We start from the raw sequence: 20,656 nt of genomic DNA, 5'->3' as shown, positions 1-20,656 counted from the left end.
CTTATGTCCCCTGAAGATGAGAAGATTTCAATATCACCAGAGGATAAGTGGTTGTTCGACAGGTTCTCGTTCATAGTAGGAGCCTGAAGCGGAAGTCAATGGATGATTTTTTCCTTAATTGTAGCAAGTTGTCTAATGCTTCATAAGGATTATTTATTGTGGGACATACGGAAATAGTAAATCATAGATGTGTGGGTTATATGCAGCTACCCTCAGGAAGTGGACACTGGCACGCAAAAATAAAAACTTGACGGCCCATCCACTGTAACCCCACATATAACAGTCACACCGTTTTTTGCTGGTGTCCTAGGTGAAAAAACTTCTTGATCCTTTTTACTGAATTATTTTCTTTTATCAACGGGTCCCAGACGGAAAATCCCTCCTTGACCGCTGTTATGCTAAGGCGGCAGGTGAGAGAGGGAGTACGGACCGACAGCTGCAATCCATGGTGAGACAAGTCCTTAAGGATTCCCTAAGTGAACTCGGAGTTAGCCATGTTTAAAGTCCAGTCTCAGACCCTCCAGGCTCTACCACTGGGAATGCTCAGGGACAGGACACCCTGGAATCCTCACAAGCCATACTTCAGTCTTTCGTTCAGACAGCGATTCGGAGGCAGAAGATCCCTGTCTGGATTTCCATTTCGGCCTTATTCTCCCCCTGGGCAGGGCAGTAAGAGAAGCACTAAACTAAATTGTTCAGCATCTGCCCACCCGGGTGTGTACGGCGAGTTATTTCCTAAATGTATGCTGCCACAGGGTCTGTCAGGAAAACTGAAAATTGTCTATCAAATACTTACCGTCATTTTCCTTTCCTGATGGACTCTATGACAGCAGGGGTCCCCTCCCAGTTCCTGAGGAGGCTACAGAACACGGATGCTGAATGGGAGCAAAGATTTGTGGGAGTGGAGTCCTATAGGGTTGGAGTGGAGGTGGGGCTAAACCCAAACGTATGCTGCCATGAAATCCATTTAGGAAAGGAAAGTGACGGTAAGTATTTGATAGACAATTTTCCATTTTGTTGGTAACAACTTCACCCTATCTAACAACCGTCCGCCAGTCCATCTGCTGCTGTGTCACTTTCCACTGTATTTTATGTAATAAATGGAAAATGTTGACGTTGTCAACATATTTGACAGGCTGACAAATAAAGGTGATATGCCCTTAACAAACATATAAAATTGCCATTGTGTGTTAATTTTCATGATCTAAATTCACAAAATACAGATTTGTCATATGGGATTTTGACTTACTGTACATGTAAATTCCTTATCCTGGAAAACAGTAGTATAGGACACAGGACTTGTATTCATAGACCATGAGTTTTATGTAGGCTACCTTCAAGTGACTGGACACTAGCAATTAACTTGCTAGGGCCACCCCTAAAGATTATTCCTATAACCTGGCTACTCCATAAGGGTCCAGTTTTTTTAACATGCAATATTCAATGATCAAGACACAGAGGGGAGAGTCCTGCATTATGTACTTTACCCCAGGATAAGGAATTTACTAGCAAGTCAAAATTCCTTTTATCCTAATCATACAGACCATGGGACATACCCAAGCAATAAACTGTGGTGTGAGCAACAACAATATAGCAAACAAAGATGCCAACAAAACCTGAAACAAAACACTCAGTTAACAACTTGAAGCCCCTATAGCTGAAGTTTGCATTAGCCGAGGCCTGAACATCCATCTACTAGTAGATGCTTAAAGAGGAAGCAAAGCTTCCTCTGTAACTTGAACTTATAGGTATGCCTATGATAAGGCTTACCTTTAGGTATTGTAAATATCTCCTAAATATGCACCATTTAGGAGGTATTTACTTTGCATGCAGCCAGTGACATTACTGGTGCATGCGCTCTGAAGGAACGGCTGCCCGTGCCGTTCCTTCAGAGCCCTGTCCTGTGAACAGTGGCTCCCGTGCGCATCGTGGCTCCGGCCAATCAAATGGCTGGAGGATGCAAACCCAAAAGGAAGATGGGTTAGCATGTCGGCGTGTCAGAGATGTGCGGGCGCTGCTGCGGGGGCTTCGTTCTAAGGTACATTTTTCATAATGAGCTAGTATGCGATGCATATTAGCTCATTATGCCTTTGTTTTCAGGTTTTTATTTTATTTTTTTTTGGAGGTTTACAACCTTTTTAATGCTTAAAAGCCTCAGAAGCCTCAGAGACACCAAGAGCCCTAGTAAAATGGGCTCTGATTTGGAAAGGAGGAACTCTGTCTCTAATGGTGCAAGCCCTGGAGATAAGTTGCCCGATTTGTTGGCAGAACAAAGGGGAATTGACTTGTCATGTTTTGGGGCAGGACTAAGGAAAGGAAGAATAATGTCCTCATTGAGTTGAAATGAAGAGACCACTTTAGGTAGGAAGATGTCGGTCTCAACCACCTTATCCTTATGTAAAACAAGATGCTCTTTAAAAGAAAGAGCTGCCAACTTCGAGGCATGCTTAAGAGTTTTAATGACCACCAGGAAGGCAACCTTACAAGTTTTCCAATGAAAAGCCTCTAATCAGTTCAAAGAGGGATCACTAAAGAACAGAGAGCACCAGATTAAGATCCCGAAGTGACACAGGGGCTTGGATTGGGGGATTTATTTGAGCAACTCCCTGAAGAAAAATCTTGATTAGGCACTGAGGTTTCTAGAATTAGGTTAATAAGGCATAAACCTGTCCTTTAGGGGTACTTAGGACCAGACGCTGGTCAAGACCAGACTTAAGAAAGGCCAAAATATGAATCATAGTGTATTACCTTGGACTCCCTGTCCTCACACCAGGCAAAGTAGGCCTTCCATATGCAATGGTAAATCCTGCAGGAGATGGATTTTCTTGCTCTGAGTAAGGCGAGAGTAACAAAGTCAGAAATACCCATATCCTTCATGACTTGGTTTTCAACAGCCATGCTAATAAAGCTATTGACTGGGAAGCAGGATTGAATAGGGGGCCTTGGGTCAGTAAGTCCTGTCTGTTTGGAAGAGGCCAAGGCCTGTCCACCAGAAGTCTGTGTATGACTATGTTCCATGTTCTTCTGGGTCAATTCCGTGCGATAAAAATAACCAGAACAATTTCGCTTTCGTCTATCTTGCACAGAAGTAGATAGAGGATTGTCATCAGAGGGAAGGCATAAACTAGCATAAATCTTTACCTAAGGGTAGAGCATCCCTGGTTATGGCCATAAATTTGATCAGTTTGTTGTTAAGGGGGCTAGGATATCCTCATCTAGTTTGTCAAAAACACCGTGACTGTTAGAGGGGCTGGGAGGAATGGAAGGGAAGGGCCCACGTCCACCGCGAGGGACCACACAGGGAGAGGGGGGACACTACTTACCACATCATGGAACTGGGTGGGCACCACTCCGGGCAGACCACCTCCCCATCTTGGAATGGGGGGGTGCTGCGGGCCAGAGGTACGCTGCAACTCAGGTTGTGACAAGGGCTATGCGTCCTTGCAAGGTGTTTAACTCGCTGGCCAGTCCCCTGCACACGCACTGGCCGGACTGGGAAGACCGTAAGAATCTAGGATATCCAGTCCGTCGCCCAGTCCAGCAGTTGATTGTAGTTCTCACAGAAACTGAATTGATTGTAGTTCTCACAGGAACAGAAAATAATAAAATAAGAAAAAAAATCTGTTTAAAAAGGAAAAAAATGCCAGGACCAGAGATCCAAGCAAGGAACTAGGTCCTTACTCTTGACTAGGCAGAAAAAAACTGGAGAGCTAGAGCAGGAAGTAGGAGTATACCCCCTGGGACTTCCCCATGGGCGTGGTCAAACTCTTTGAACTCTTTTCCGCCTATTGTCCTACTCCTTGGAAGCAGCATAACCCAAATGTCAAAGAAGATTTGGAGCTGTGTCTGTCAATGAATGAAAGAGAAAAACTATTCTTCAGAGGGGAAAAGATCCATTACCTAAGGAAACTAGGAATAAATTGGAGTCTTGCGGAGTTATTTGTTGTGCTTTGAGGGTGGTCCTAGCACTCTCCCTGCTCTCACTAACACTGCTTCAGAATGATCTAAGATGGATGCTGCCCTTGCTTTTTTTATAGGAGGTGGGAGGGTGTGGGAGGGAGGGTATGCTGATTGGCTGGAATGTGTCTGCTGACTGTGAGGTACAGGGTCAAAGTTTTCCTCAATGATGAAGTATAGGGGGCGGACCGAACATCGCATATGTTCGCCCGCAGCGGCGGACGCGAACAAGCGATGTTCGCCGGGAACTGTCCGCCGGCGTACAGTTCGGGACATCTCTATTCTACTACCCCTATCGCTAAACATTTACCTCACTCTTTGTCAGTGGTGTCTCTGACTCCAGCACTGTTCCCCTCACTTCCTGCTTTCACAATAGAAACGGTGTGGTTTAGTTGTGCTGTGTTTGTGTCCTGGATAGGGAGCACACATGCACAGATGGCCTCCTTAGCAACCTGCTTGCTACAGGAGGCACCCGGAGAAAGAAGAAGCTGACAGGGCTGGCAGGGGACTGCCAGAAGAGGAGGAAAGTGACCTTTCTGTGCAATATCGTAAGCCTTTGGTTTAACTTTAAGGCACTTGCAGTGTAAAAATATACTTTCTCTATCGTTCATTGATGGGCGCAGTCATTTGATGCATATCAGTAGGGATAATACCGCCCCCTACAGGAGTAGGACACAAGGCAGAAAGAATTTCTGGCTACGCGTATGGGCAGCTACTGGAGGTATAACCTCTCTCTTCCTGCATAGGATGTCAGTTTTAATCTGCCTAGTCAGGAGTAAGGACCTAGTTCCTTGCTGGGATCTTTGGTCCTGGCATTGAAGTAATTTTTTTTTTTAGCTAGGCTTTTTTTTCTCCGGAACGTTTTTTCCTGTGAGATCTTCAAGCAATTATGCTGGGCTGGAAGACGGGCTGGATCCCTATATCCAGTGGTCACCCCAGTCTGTCCAGCGAGCGTGTGCAGGCCTTTGCCCCGCGCTGGGTCGGCCGCAACATAGTCCCACTGGACGGGGACTGGCCATGCGAGTTAAAAGTCTCACCAGGACACACACAACAGGGTCTAGGCTTTTGTCGCAGCGTTCCTATTTGGCCGACAGCCCCCCACTCTGGTGGCGTGGGGTCCTGTCAGGAGATGGCGCCCGCCTGTGTTCCCGGTATAGTGAATAAACGCCCCCCCCCCCCCCCCCCCCCGGCGGAATTTGGGTTGGACACGGGCCCCTTCCCTGAGATGGTCGGACCCTCATACTCCTGGGTTTCCCTCTGTCCTGTGACCCCCCTCCTCCCCCCTCCCACGTGGGGCATGGTTTGGGCCTACCTGAGGCTGGGACATAGTGTGCAGGCCGCATGGGGGGCTGGGGGCTGCACCGTTCGCTGTGCTCGGTCAAAGGTGCGGGGGGGCCTCGGTCTGGATGGATGGTGTAGGAGGGCTGGCGGGGGGTCTTTCTGTAGGGTCCTATTGCCGTGCAGGGCCGCCATTTTGTTGTAGTCTTGTCTGTTCCTATGATGGCGGCCATCTTGGTCCACCCATTTTCGGCCATTTTGCGGTGGATTTCTTTCTGGGAGGGCCGTTGGGTGTACCTGAAGGCAATTTTTGGTGGGAGGAGCCCCTCTATTCATCCCGGGCAGTTTCCTGGCTCACTTCCTTTTCCTGAGCCGCCGCTGACACGTGCAGACCTCCCTGATCAGTTTGCTGCATTCTAAGGACACTGAGTCGCTGGGGGCTTATTCTCTCTCTCTCTCTGTGGGGGTCTTAAGCGCGTGCCTGACCTCCGGGGGGCACTGTAACGCTGTGGGGACATTCCTTTCCCCACCTGACCCCCTCACAGAGGCCGCAGGGCCCTCCGGATCTCAACTGTCCACCGATGCGATTTCAGCGGTTCTGGAAGCATTTGTGTCCTGGGTGGAGGTGGCCTTTAGAGGACGGGGTGTGCAGAAACTACCCCCACCTACCCCTGCCTCCTCTGATGTCTCAGACTCTGAGTCTGACCCAGCCACCGCAGACGTGGGTACCCCGGCGGGTCTGGTACCCCGCGCCATGCATTGATAGTGAGGATGAGCTCTCTACCTCTACTGCTGCGCAGGATAAGTCGCTGGTGGACGTACTGGTTCTTTCAGAGGATGCGGCTGTCATTGCTCCTGGGGCGCAGGTTGCCTTCGGCACCCATAAGCCTTCAAGGGTGGAAAAGTGTTTTCCTTTCCCTACTTATTTTGCTGGCCTGCTCACCAGAGAATGGGATCGGCTAAAACATTCTCCTGGGGTGTCTCGGCGGTTTACTAGACGCTACCCCTTTGAGGAGTCTCTGGTGAAGAAGTGGTCGGTGCCACCTAAGGTGGATCCCCCGGTCTCCAGGCTTAACAAGGCTATCAATATTCCGGTAGAGGATTCCCCGTCCTTTAAGGACCCAGAGGATAGAAGGGTGGAGGCTGTGGCACGCAACATGTAGGGACTGCACTGAGGCCTGCTTTTGCTGTGGCCTTTGTCACCCAAACGGTGACTGAATGGGCGAAGCTGCTACACCGTGGTGTGGAGGGCAAGCCTGTCCCTCCTGCCTTTCTGGAACTGTTGGACCAGATGGTGCAGGGGTTGCAATTTGCTTGCGATGCCGCGCTGGACACTGATTCCCTATTGGGTCGCCTGCCGTTTTCGGCGGTGGTTATGAGGCATATACCCTGGCTAAAGTGTTGGTCTGCGGATCAGGCTTTTAAGAAGGCCTTGATGGAACTCGCCTTTCAGGCAGACCGTCTGTTTTGGGCTACCCTGGACGACATTATTAAAGGTGTTACAGTGGGTAAGAGTACCTTTCTCCCGCAGGCTTCCAAGGGTAGGTGGGGTCCGTCTTTTTTGGCTCACAGAAAGTATTTTCGTTCCTCGGGGCAGCCGATAAGGCAAAGCCCTTCAAGGCTCCCTCGGGTGGTTCCAAGCGTCCCTGGTCTGGGAAACAGTCCGGTTCCGCCAGGCCTGTGGACAAGGCCTCCTCGGCCTGAAGGTGCGCACTTACCGGTGACTGGGGTGGGGGACGCCTTTGCTGGTTCTCGGACTTGTGGTTGGCCCGGATCCCAGACAAATGGGTCCGGGAGGTTGTGCGGTCCGGTTACAAGATCGGGTTTTCGATCTGTTCCTCCGGTCAGGTTTTTCCCTTCCAATGTCATCCTATCCCCGGATCGCTTGCGAGTGCTCTATGAAGCAGTGCAGGACTTGCTACAGCAAGGAGTGATAGTGTCTGTTCCGTATGCGGAACGTTTTCACGGGTTTTATTCCAACCTGTTTAAAGTTCCCAAGAAGGAGGGCAAGGTGTGTCCGTTCCTGGACCTAAAGGCACTGAATGTGTTTGTGCGTGCTCAAAAGTTAAAGATTGAAACTATTCGCACAGTGGTGGCCTCCCTACATCAGGTGGACTTCCTGGCTTCCATAGACATCAAGGATGCCTACCTTCACATTCCAATCTGTACCGCTCACCAACGTTTCCTCTGTTTTGCCATGGAAGAGGATCACTATCAGTTTGTAGCGTTACCCTTTGGTCTCGCCCCCACTCCTCGGGTCTTCACAAAGGTGTTGGCCCCGGTCCTGGCGCTGTTACGGCAGCGGGGAATATCAGTCCTGGGTTTACCGGGCAATCTGATTCTCCGTGCTGAGTCCCGTAGTGAGTCCCCAGCGTTACTGACGGAAAACTTAGAGGTCACCATGAGAATTCTGGAGGAGTTTGTTGGATCGTGAATCTTCAGAAGTTGTCTCTGACTCCTTCCATGAGACTGGTCTATCTGGGCCTGACTTTGGACTCGTCCTCAGCCAGGGTGTTTCTTCCTCAGTAAAAACTCCAGAAGCTCCAGTCAGCGGTTCAAATGTTGATGTCCAATGACCGGCTGTCCCTTCGGACCTGTATGAGAGTACTGGGACTGATGGTGTCCTCCTTCGAGGCGGTCCCATTTGCTCAGTTTCACCCGAGGGTTCTTCAAAGGGAAATTCTTCTCAAGTGGAACAAACACCCGAATTCTCTGGATTCTGGGTTTCGGTTAAGCCACAGGAGTCCCTGGCCTGGTGGCTTCGGTCCCTGATGCTTCAGTCAGGGAAGTCCTTTCTCCCTATATACTGAACATTTGTCACCACGGATGCAAGTCTGTCCGGGTGGGGAGTCTGGTCCCTGGAGGAATCTAGATTTCCAATCAATGTCCTGGAGCTTAGAACGATTCGGCTTTGCCTTTCGCACTGGACCGACCGTCTGGAGGGTTGTCCAGTGCGTATCCAATAGGACAATGCCACAGCTGTGGCCTATGTCAATCACCAAGGGGGCACCCAAGAGTGTCCTTGCAGCCCTGGTAGTGGCAGGCATTTTACGTTGGGCGGAGCGCCATGTTCCAGCTCTCTCCACATTCCGGGAGTGGAAAATTGGCAGGCGGATCACCTCAACCATCAGGCCTTAGACGCAGGGGAGTGGTCCCTGCATCCGGTGGTGTTTCAGTAGTTGTGCCTTTGCTGGGGCACTCTGGACCTGGATCTTTTGGCGTCTCGCATCAACAGGAAGGTGCAGAGGTTTGTGGCCCGCTCTCGGGACCCTCTGGCAGATGCCGCGGATGCGTTGGTGGCCCCCTGGGGCCAGTACTGGCTGATGTATGCCTTTCCTCCTCTCAAGTTGCTGCCAAGACTTCTTCGCAGGATAGAGGCGGAAGAGATTCCGGTAATTCTTGTGGCTCCGGACTGGCCTCACTGCGCCTGGTATGCCGACCTGGTCAGGCTAGTCGCAGATGTCCCGTGGAGACTTCCTCTCAGGAAGGATCTACTGTCTCAGGGGCCAATCTTCCATCCTGCTTTACAGTCGTTGGCTTTGACGGCTTGGCTGTTGAAAGCCAGGTGCTGAAGGACAGGGATTTGTCTGCTTCAGTGCTTCCCACTTTGCTAAAAGCGAGGAAGGTGACTTCCAGGAAGATTTATCATCGTACGTGAAAGTCGTACGTTGCGTGGTGTGAGACCCTTGGGACCCACCCTCGCTCCGATTCGGTAGCTCGGATCTTGGCTTTACTTCAACGGGGAGTTGATCAAAAGTTGGCCTTGAGTACTATCCAGGGTCAGGTCTCAGCCTTGGCTATTTTCTTCCAGAGGCCATTGGCCGCCCTTTCCCTGGTGCGTAGCTTTATCCAGGGGGGTGCGACACTTGGTACCTCCAGTGCGACCTCTGCTACCACCATGGGACCTTCATTTGGTGCTGTTGGTTCTCCAGAGGCCTCCCTTTGAGAATATTCAGGAGGTTCCCCTGCTTACCTTGTCTCAGAAAGTGGCTTTCTTGGTGGCTATCACTTCTGCGCGCAGGGTGTTGGAACTGGCGGCGCTGTCCTGTCGTTCTCCCTATCTGGTGGTTCACAAGGACAAGGTTGTACTTCGGCCGGATCCATCTTGCCTGCAGAAGGAAGTTTCCAGTTTTAACTTGAATGAGGACATTGTGTTACTTTCTTTGTGCTCTAAGCCTAAACATCCTAAGGAATTTGCTCTGCATACCCTGGATGTTGTTCGGGCGATCAGGATGTATTTGGCGTCTACTGAGTCTTTTCGCAAGTCTGACACGCAAAGAAAGGGATGCCTGCGTCTGCTGCGACTATTTCCAGATGGATCAGACAGACAGTGGTGCAGGCTTATTCAATTAAGGGTCAGATTCCACCTTTCCCTGTCAAGGCGCATTCTACTCAGGTGCTTAGTAGATCCTGGGCTTTTCGCCATCTGGCATCTGTGCTTCAGGTGTGCAAGGCGGCGACCTGGTCGTCTGTTCACGCTTTTACCAAATTTTATAAGGTGGATGTGATGGCATCTGCAGATGCCTCCTTTGGCCACAAGGTTTTGCAGACTGCGGTTTAGAGGGCCCCTTGCTTTTCCTTGAGGGTGTTTTTCTGTTTATTTTTAGGTGGACCACATCTGGTTGTTCTGATGAGTACAGTGTTGCCTGGTTGGCCATGGCGACTGTTTTTTTCTTTGTTCTGCTGTTCCCACCCCTCATTTGGGTACTGCTTTGGGACGTCCCTACTGATGTGCTTCAGAGGACTGCGTCCGTCAATGAATGATAGAGAAAACTGGATTTTTGACTTACCGTAAAATCCTTTTCTCTTAGATTCATTGACAGACACAGTATCTGCCCCTCTATTTTTTGAGTGGGTTGGTGTGCTTTTCTCTGACACTGCTTTGATACAAAACTGACATCCTATGCAGGAAGAGAGAGGGTATACCCCCAGGGACTGCCCATAGGCGTAGCCAGAAATTCTTTCTGCCTAGTGTCCTACTCCTGTAGGGGGCGGTATTATCCCTACTGATATTCATCAGAGGACTGCGTCCGTCAATGAGCCTAAAAGAAAAGGATTTTACAGTAAGTCAAAAATCCAGTTTCCTTCTAAAAACGAGTTTCAGATTTGTCTGTCAATTTCTTAATCTTATTACAAGACTGAAGGAAGTCCAATACATTTAAGGCTACCAATTGTTGTATGTCTGTTTCAGATCTGCGACTGAAAAGCATTGATGCCAGACACAGCTAGGCAACCAGCATTTTGGGAAGTGGTCAGTAACTACATTTTTCATGACACCCAAGTGTGATGCATTAGCATCAGGATTAGCTTTAGCAACTACCTGTGCAGAAAAGTACACGTCAGCAAAGGAAAAATGCATAAAGAGACCATTAGGATTATTCATTTATTGTACATCTTTCTCAAAAATCACAAACAACATTGTCCAGGCATGTTGTATATATTTTTTAAATATATATGTATTTTTTATATCTAAACAGAAAGGTGCACATTGTTACTGAACATTCCATGTTAGTAAACTTGTATCTATCTTTCTGCGTGGTAATCTACAGATGAGGATAAATTCACAGCTTGAAAAGGTGTAGTAACTACAAAACCACAAAGGTTTAGTGCTCTAGATAACAAATATAAATATCTTATTACTTACTACATGGAATACTGCACCCATAACAGCTTATTATTACAGAATGCAAAACACCTATTATGGTGGCATGTTTTGGCGAAAATATGTATCCATTTAGCAACAAATGACACACAGATTTCATGGTTTAGACAGTTAAGCTATTCACTGTTGCAAATGCTTATCTATCTAGATGTCCCAATAGTCTAGCATTAATATTAAAATACTTTACACCAGACTAAAACATAACTTAAAATATGGAAGCCAACAGCTACCGGTACCTGTCACTATACAACTTTTCTATAAGAAAATCCAGTACCAGATTAACCTGTTCCCACACATACAGGGCTTTTATAACAGTCAAAAAAAGCATTGCTTTGCTGCTAGCAATCAGAAATCAGCTTTTATCAGTTTAACATAGTAATTGGAGGGCAAAACCTTGAAACACGCTTCCAGTTATCAGAAGATATTGGTTGAAAGGGCTCCTATTTTAAAGTTTCTCCTTTAATTCAGTTTGGGGAGGCTCTAAAACAGGCTTGAAATCTACGGGTAACATTGTTCAAAAAGTATTACAACATAGGGTGATGTAGACACTTACATTTACACAAACCACATCACCATGTTGGTTGTGATCCCTGTGCTTCAACTGGATTCATCTTCCTGTAGGGCTGAAACCCCAGTTTTGCGAGGTAAAGAGTTACTAGCCGAGCGGTTCCGTCTACACGGACACAACATAATCCCCAAGTCCTTTGCCTGGCTTAAGATAGTCCCTCCAAGCCCCGGTGTTACCCCATGTGATCAAACTCCTTTGCTGTAGAAAAGTACGTTTTGGGCAAAATTTAATTGGAAGCACTTTTTCTATAGTTGGCTGGGTGACTAATTAAAGAAATGCATACTTTTTTATACACTTTAGATCCACTTTGAAAAAATAGAACAAGGTTTGCAAGAACAATGACAATAACAATGCAGGCTTTGTTCACTATACTACCAATGAGTTTAAAGATCTTTACAAAGTATTTGTCAACTGTTCATTAAGTTCCCAACACTGTTAAGGTTATGGCACTTCTGTGCATTTGGCAGGTATTATGAACACACACTGGCTTACTGTTATACTAGTGTTATACTAGTATGTATGAGGTGTAATACTAACTCTGCTTTCTCTGGTTTAGCTTGAGTCTGGGTATCTTGTTTGTAACTAATTTCAACCCCCTATAGCAGTGATTGGCAAACCTTGGCACCCCAGATGTTTTGGAATATTTCTCATGATGCTCATGCACTCTGCAGTGTAGTAGAGCATCATGGGAAATGTAGTTCCAAAACATCTGGGGTGCCAAGGTTCACTATCACTGCCCTATAGTATATGCCAACACCTCTTGCACCTCCTAGTAGCACTGGGAGCATTACCAATTTTAGTTGGATAAATCCTCACGCCCGGTTAGGATGAATGCTGTTCACTTAGGAATGGTTGCCTGAAAAAGGTTAGTTTTTGCGTCCTGCTGCATCAATGGATGGTGCTAGGAACCACCAAAAAGTAGCAAACAAGGATTGAAGAGGGAAGATACAGTAAAATAATATTTGTTTCAGAGTTCAGTGGTTCCTCAGAGTTACAAAGTTGTAGCTTGTCCTCTCATTATTAGATATACAGTTGTGCTCATAAGTTTACATACTCTGGCAGAATTTATGATTTCTTGGCCATTTTTCAGAGAATATGAATGATAACACAAACCAGAAGGTTTGAGGCTTGTCTCTGTGCTGTTCGGCGTATTGTAAGCGGGACACTTTGTGGCATTTGCGTAGTAATGGCTTTCTTCTGGTGACTCGACCATGCAGCCCATCTTTCTTCAAGTGCCTCCTTCTTGTGCAACTTGAAACAGCCACAGCACGTTTTCAGAGTCCTGTATTTCACTTGAAGATATTTGTGGGTTTTTCTTTGTATCCCGAAGAATTTTCCTGGCAGTTGTGGCTGAAATTTTAGTTGGTTCACCTGACGTGGTTTGCTTTCAACAGAACCCCTCATTTTCCACTACTTGATTAGAGTTTGAACACTGCTGATTGGCATTCTCAATTCGTTGGATATGTTTTTATATCCCTTTCCTGTTTTATACAGTTCAACTACTTTTTCCCGCAGATCCTTTGACAATTCTTTTGCTTTCCCCATGACTCAGAATCCAGAAACGTCAGTGCAGCGCTGGATGAAAGATGCAAGGGTCTGTCAGGAGCCCAGAAACTCATTGACCTTTTATACACACACACACTAATTACAAGCAAACCGATCACAGGTGAGGATGGTTACCTTGAATAGCCGTTCAAACCCCTTTGTGCCAACTTGTGTGCAAAATCACTAGGGTATGTAAACTTTTGATCAGGGTCATTTGGGTAGCTTCTGTTGTCATTATGATTTAAAAAGAGTAAACACAGTTGATTGATAATAAATGGCTTCAGCCAAACACTAACCATGAGTGAAAGAAAAGTTTTTGTGTTTTCATTTATATTCTCTGAAAAATGGCCAAGAAATCCTAAATTCTGCCAGGGTATGTAAACTTATGAGCACAACTGTAGTAGCAGAAAAACACAAATCCACTTGTTGAGGTCTGTGGAGAAGACTCTGTTCTTAGATTCTATTTCTAGGACAGCCAGAAGCTTTGTGCTGGACTAGACTTTGACAGCTAAACTGTTAGAAGCTGATTTGTGATAGTATATTAGGAGCTGCTCGACCCTACTGCACCATGTTATTAAAGGCAAAATAAATAATGGGGTGCAATGTGTTATGTATCCATGACCCCAAGAAGTGCTATTGTTTAATTTATTATGCCAAAATAAATATATACTGCAATTTTTTTTTCTTGATGACAAAGCATTTTTTGGTTTATCTTTAAATTACAGCAAAAATTCTACTTTTCAAGAATTTCAGGAATATTTCAACAGAATAGTATAATGTTCTTTCTTTTCCAGTCAGGTTGGATCCCTGGCTTTGGAGGGGGGATCCAGCCTCCATCCATGGTCCTGCAACCTCTCTCTACATGCCTTACAGGAAAGCACTTAAGGTCTCCTTTAAACAGTCTGCACAGGAAACTAATATATGATAAAGTTCATATTTAAAACTAACCTTTGTGGCCTGTTCCAAAAGGTTAATACCAATCATAAAAAAGGTGTACTTTAAAACAAGTTAACCTGATATGAAAATATTTTATAACACACAAATACATGTCTTTAGCATACATTCTAATAATGAGAAAGAATTGTAAAAACTTAAAATTGTACAGTAGGCTTGCTGTTATCAAAAATAACCATCTGCATTTAATGCATTTCTGAAAATATTCAAATATTTTATTGGCAATTATGCCTTCCTATGGTCCTGGTATACCTTAAACTGACTCCGTCAAAGCTGCTGAAAGGGATAAAGTGTAAACCAGAGGTGCCTGCATACATCTGCAATAGCTTTAAGCCCTCTCCATCCATCCAAACTCATTGTAAATCAGAGCTTTTCCTTTATGAAAACAGCCCAGCATTCTGGCACATCAGGAAGCTTAAAAAAACTGTTACAGATATGTGTACCTTTAGGCGCCTGCTCTTTATAACGGTCAGCAACTTCTTTGATTCAAGTTACAGAGACATTTTAATGACTAGACTTTTGTCAATAGAACCATATCAGTACAGCTATATTTTTACTTATTATTCATTGTCCCTTTACATAGCACCAATTTGCCAACAATTTGCTAATGTCCGCTGTCAACCTGGAAATTCTCTGGAGATCTTATTTTTATGGGAAGATGTGGGTGAAAGTGCGAATGTGCATTATCTCATGGAATTAGCTCACAGTCTCTCTCTTATTTGGTTCTCCTGGATTTTTTCAATACTATTAACACCACTTTGTGAGAGATCCAGCATCCAATTAGTGTTCTCTCAAAATGGCCACCCAAGCCCAAAGAGGGCACATTTGGCCTGCTGTATAAAACTCCATGATCTGTTGAATACTTGGTAGTATACACTATAGTGAATGAGAATATTTTCTTTTTTGTTTTAGGTGCTGGTCTAGGAAGAAACTCTATAACTAAACTGAACACTAGAAGTGTCTTTTCTTCGGGCTCCTTTCAGCCCTCATTGAGATGACAAACCACCCAACTTCTGTCTTTGTGGCACCAGTATTATATATCCCGAATTCACTGGATTCTTAATGCTCTATTGTCAAGATCTCCCGCTTAGAGTTACGTTACCTGCCATTGGCCTGTTATGAGCCACATTTTCACAATTTTCTGATGGGGGCTATCTGAGGGACAAAAAAACGTATTAGAGAAATTCAATGTATCATTGTTTACAGAAAACTGAAACATAATTTTGGGCGGACCTGGTCTTTAACATGTGGTTCTAGCTGGTAGTATAATTAGAAGAGCAGTGTGGGAAACAAAACAGTCTAGTTGTGCACGCAGTTTAACACATATATGCAGGCACATCATAGAATTTAGGAACACCATTTGGCTGAACGCTACACACTACGGTGTTCCGTGTTCACTGTTTGGCTACACAGTAAACTATATCTGTCAACAACACAAAAGGAACGTACCTGCATAAGGCTTTCTTGGTTGACAAACAAAGATCAAAGTCTACAGACTAAGCAAACAAAGACAATGCTAAACAAAGTCACTAGAAAACTAATGTAACTCCATGACACAGTACTACAGTACTCTCTTATTGTAGGTGCCCCCCTTCTCTTTGAATTCGTAGGCGCTCCTTCTCGACCTGCAGACGTTCCTTCTCTATATGAAGCTTCTCAGATTCAAATTTTAAGAGCTGAAGCCTCTCCTTCTCTAGCTGCAGGTGCTCCCTTTCCAGTTTTAATTTTTCTGCTTCTAAGTCCAAGGGCTGCAAAACAGTTTTTTCTGCTGAAGCAAAATCATTCTCCATGTTGGCTTTTTCAGCGTGCATGACTTGGAGCCTCAGCTTTTCTCTTTCAATTTGCAGACGCTCTTTTTCAACCTGTAGTCTCTCATGCTCCATGTCTAAGTGTCTCAAACGCTCTCTTTCAATTTGAAGTCTTTCTTTTTCCACTTGGAGCCTTTCAGCTTCGATGCTTAATCGTTGTCTTTCCAGCTCTAGCTTTTGCTTCTCTAGTGTTATGAGGAGGTGGGAATCCTTGTATGGGATTCTGGCTATAGAACTCAGTGTGCCAAACTCCTCAATTCTAGGAAATTCCTCAGGAAGATCATTCTCTTCTCTAGAGTCAGGTAAGACCGCAGATAACATTTCATCCTCTTCCATCTCAAACTGTATGTAAAACACAGAAAAATAATTTATACAGAAAAGTGCAAAATGTAATAAAAAACATAGTATCCAAGTTTCACTATGATAGGCCTCCAGTATCAACATAAAATGTGTTGAAAAATATCCTTATCCTTTATTATTTGTGTGCCTGGTCTGCAATTTTCATATGGATGTAATGTTATAGTTAAAGCTGAACTCCAGCCTTACCTTCAGTCTTGCACAGTTGTACAGGGTCTTCTCCTATACTGAAACTGCTTACTCAGAATTCACTGCACATTGTGAGCTTCTCCAAGTGTGTATTAGAAGCCTCAGCAAGTTAGATATAGCCCACCTCATTTCCTGGCTGGAGGATGTTTAGCATCATCTTACCATTTCTTTCCCACACTTAAGCTGGCCATACACTAGAAGAATTTGGTTAGAAAACTCTTGTTTCAGGAAGTTTTGTTAGATTTTCTAATCCATAGTGGGATCAAATGGACATTTGTTTTTGACTGCAGGGATGAGAAAATTTGAAAGAGTAGGATGACAAGTTTTTCTTGGATGAGTTTCTAAAAGTGAATGTGGTTTTCATTCTGAAAATTACATTAATTCTAATACAAATGTCAAAGCGGAGCTACACCCAAAAGGAGAAGTTCCGCTTGTTTGCACCCTCCACCCCTCTGCTGACACTATTGGGGAGGAGCGGGTCCCTGTTTTTGACACACACACCCTCCCCCCCTTCCTACTGCAGTTTTCTGGGACACATCACAGGTCCCAGAATACTACTGGACCATTCACAAGGCGCAGCTCGGCTCAGCATGCATAGTAGGAAACTAGAAGAATTTGGTTAGAAGACTCTTGTTTCAGGAATGTTTGTTCGATTTTCGAATCCATAGTGGGGTCAAATGAACATTTGTTTTCAACTGCAGTGATGACAGAATTCGAAAAAGCAGGATGGCAAATTTTTCTTGGATGAATTTCTAAAAGTGAATGTGGTTTTCATTCTGAAAATTACATTAATTCCAAAACAAATGTTAAAGCAGAGCTACACCCAAAAGGAGAAGTTCCGTTTGTTTGCACTCTCCACCTCTCAGCTGCCACTTTTGGGGAGGAGCGGGTATCTGGTTGTGACAGGCCCCCCTACTTTCCCGAAGTCTCCTGGGACACATCACATGTCCCAGAAGACTACGGGACCATTTACAAGGCGCAGCGCAACTCGGCATGCATAGTAGGAAACCAGCTGTGAAGCTTGTTGCCCTTACTTGCTATGCTGAGGCCTGCATCCAAAGCTGCTTGAAGAATCTGTTCAGGTGAGGACATAGCTTGATCCCTGGACAGGCAAGTGTCCTTATGTATAAAGTCAGCAGCTAAAGTATTTGCAATTTTTTGGGGGGGAGCCTGGAGGGAAACTACATTTTGAAGCACTTTCGAAAAACATTCATCGCATGTAATGAATGTAATGTAATGTAATGATAATATGAATGTTTGTATGTTGGTTCGTAAATATACTAGTATATTGGCCAGCTTTACTGTCCCTTGCCTGCCCTCTTCATTTATTGGATTTCACTTCTTTCAATCATGAAAGCTTAGCATTACATGTGGGCATTAACCAGGGCAGCCTACAAGCAAATGCAGCATGCGGGGGAATGCCCACTCTTTTAGGCCAACATCAACCTATCAAGCCATTTTGATATTTGCATAACTCCTCCCAAGAGTCAGTCCACTGTTTGCATTAGGGCCAAGGGTGTGGTGTATTCAGAAAACTATGTATAGCAACCTGACAGCCCCTCCCACTTGCTGCCTGTAAGCACAGAGTCCCAGTGATGATGGCACTAGGTCTAAAATAATGGCCCATACACACACAATGAAATTATCAGACACATGATCGTCCATTTTTTTTTCTGCATGCTAATCTCAGATTGAAACTGAAGAGTTTACTAAAGTGACGAAAATTCTTGTACGACAAAATAAAAATTCAGAAGTGATGTAATGTGTTTTTTTTTTTTGGACAACAACTGTACTGACTAAACGAAAATCATACAAGAAAATTTTTTGTGATTGTCCGATCGGATAATATCTCTCAAACTCTGTACTAACGATCAGATTATCGCATGATCGCTTCGAAAGCTGTATTTTTTGTAAGATTTTCAGATTGTGTGTACAGCCCATAAGGCATTGTATAGAAAAAGGAAATGTTTCTTTTTAAAGTGTCATTAGCACACTGTGGTATAAAAAAATGAATGCATGGCATGTTTTCATTAAAAAATAAACACCTTTCATCACATTTGTAATAGAAAACACCTGTACTGAAGAAGTATGGAGGCTACCATTTATAATCTCTTCTTGGTGTCATCCAAAGGCTTTTTTTACTTTCTCACTCTCACTTACTCACTTGAAAACTGGCTTAAAGATTAATTTCAGCAAGTTGTGATTTAGGCTCGGTTCACATTGGTGCGATGGGGGAACCCTCTGAATCCACTACGGGTTCCCGCATTGCACCCAACTTGCAGGCAGTTCACACTGCCATATGCGAACCGCTGGGAGTGTCAATACAAAGTTAATGACACCCCCAGATCAGGTCGCATATCGCAGTGCGAACTGTCAATTTGGACAGAAATCGGATTGCATGGGTGTGAACATCTATGCGATCTGATTCTAATACGGACCAAAAAAAGGATCTTGCACGAGTTTTGTCCGAATGTGATGTAAATTCAGTCATACAAACTGTATGGCTGAATTTGCATCGCACAGACATCGCATTTGATTTGCACAGCAGTGTGGTGCCAATCACATGCAATGTCTGGCATTGCTACAGTTTGAACCGGTCATTAAATGTAAATTTTATCCCCAAAAAGAAAAAGTTTCTCTTTCATACAAGCTGACTGCTGCTTCCACCCCTCTCCTGATATTTTGGTGCAGCAGAGCCAAAAGTTGTCAAAGTCAGAAGCTCATAGGATTTCAGTTAGGATGTAAAGTTAGGGAATATTTTAAAGAGGCTCTACAGTTTTCTTCGACTAAGCAACCAGTTACACAAATAATAGGTGTAAAAAAATATATTTTTACTTCATGAAAAAAAATATACCAAAAATATTTGTGACCTGGAAATCCCAGAATAATACTATTAAACCTTTTGTGTACAATCAGGATTATATCATTTAAAAAAACATGTTCACAAGTGGAACCAGTTTACACCACTGTGGAACACATTTAGGTTCCATTTCTGTGGGCATTTTCCTGTGAATAACAGTAGCTCTCAAGAATAGCATTCATATTTTAGTATATATTCTGATTATAAAATGTATATAAAATTATTGTATTTGTTTTATTAACATTTAAAGAAGGAATTAAATATATAAATATAATTATAAAAATATAAACAACTATGTTAAAGAATACAAATTCACAGATCACAGTTGTAAAAAAAAAGGAAAATAATATTTTTGGATAAAAAGCCTGATGTTTTGACAGCTTATCACATTTCTTGAGGCCCAAAAATGCTAGAAAATGTGTTTCTAGTTTAGGTAGGACAGCATATATAGTGAAGCAGATATGTTCAGGGGTCAGGACAAGAGCTTGCAGGCGGATGATAGGTCAGTGTCCACTCACAGAAAGGGCCCGCTCTGCTCTATGGGCAGCCAGGTGTAAACTGAATCTGCTGTCCGTTTACTCCCGACTGCCCTCCGATCTGATCCACCTAGATAGAAGGAGATGGATCCCCTCTCGTTTAGGCGGGTGTAAACAGACACAAGTTCATGTACACCCGCTCGTCTAAAGGGGTGAATAGACTGTCCAATCAGGTCTACCTGAAAAAATGATAAGTGGACCTGAGCAGAATGGTTGTGTGAAAGAGGCCTAAATGTTTGATGATCAGTGGTGAGTGCCCATAACTGTTGGTGGTCAGTGATGTTTTTCCTCCAAAACACTGGAGGTCAGTATGCTCTATGTACCCCCTTGCTGCTCAGTGTACACACTCTTTTGTTGGTGGTCAGTAGGAGCAATGTTACGTACATTAAGAAACCACAGGAAAGCAACGAGTGGCAGAAGAGGAAGAGGAGGGATCTTAAATGTAAACACTGGCACTGGCCACCTGTGTGTTCTTCGCAGCGCCATTTACAAATAGCGCTCCAAAAACATTAGTCTGCTCCTCCATTGTTTTTTTTTACAGCAGTATTGAGGTGGTTAATCCACAGTTTATGTAATCTGTAACAACTTGCTGTATCTAGATTATTTTCCTTGCTATTTACTAGATGACATTTAGCACTGTGTTGGAGTTATGCTAGAGCTGCACACCTGACGTTAATCAGTAGGGTATGAATTAAGTGCAGAACACATAGCGATTGACAAAGGTCTTTCAATAATATCCAGCCACATTGCACTTTTTTACTTTATGTGTGGTTTTCTGTTTACAACTCGGCTTGTACTCTAGTATCTGTCCCTCGTCTCATCTTTAGAACCCACAGCTTCTGGTTTGTCTCCAATCGCAAATCCAGAGAGGATCCAACTCATTTATACTGCTAGCAACCAGTTTTCCGTTACCCTGAAGCCTCACACTCATTATCTCAGCAT

The 20,656-nt window shown here is 44.5% G+C and overlaps 1 protein-coding gene across 2 annotated transcripts in view; it reads right to left on the bottom strand.

Annotated features, from left to right (window-relative positions):
• Positions 1-14,700: 14,700 nt before the first annotated feature.
• MSANTD4 (Myb/SANT DNA binding domain containing 4 with coiled-coils) overlaps positions 14,701-20,656 on the bottom strand; it is a 41,559-nt gene continuing 35,603 nt past the window's right edge. For both annotated transcript variants that reach the window (XM_082244293.1, XM_082244292.1), the window contains one exon: positions 14,701-16,114. In XM_082244293.1, coding sequence (XP_082100419.1) covers positions 15,539-16,114 — 576 coding nt within the window. In that variant the 3' untranslated portion in view covers positions 14,701-15,538. The remainder of the gene's footprint in view (positions 16,115-20,656) is intronic.

The sequence above is a fragment of the Pelophylax lessonae genome (assembly GCF_965119305.1).
Source record: "Pelophylax lessonae genome assembly, chromosome: 2".
Lineage (NCBI taxonomy): Eukaryota > Metazoa > Chordata > Amphibia > Anura > Ranidae > Pelophylax > Pelophylax lessonae.
The sequence above is the reverse complement of the archived record's forward strand: the minus strand, read 5'-3'. Positions and strand labels throughout refer to the sequence as shown.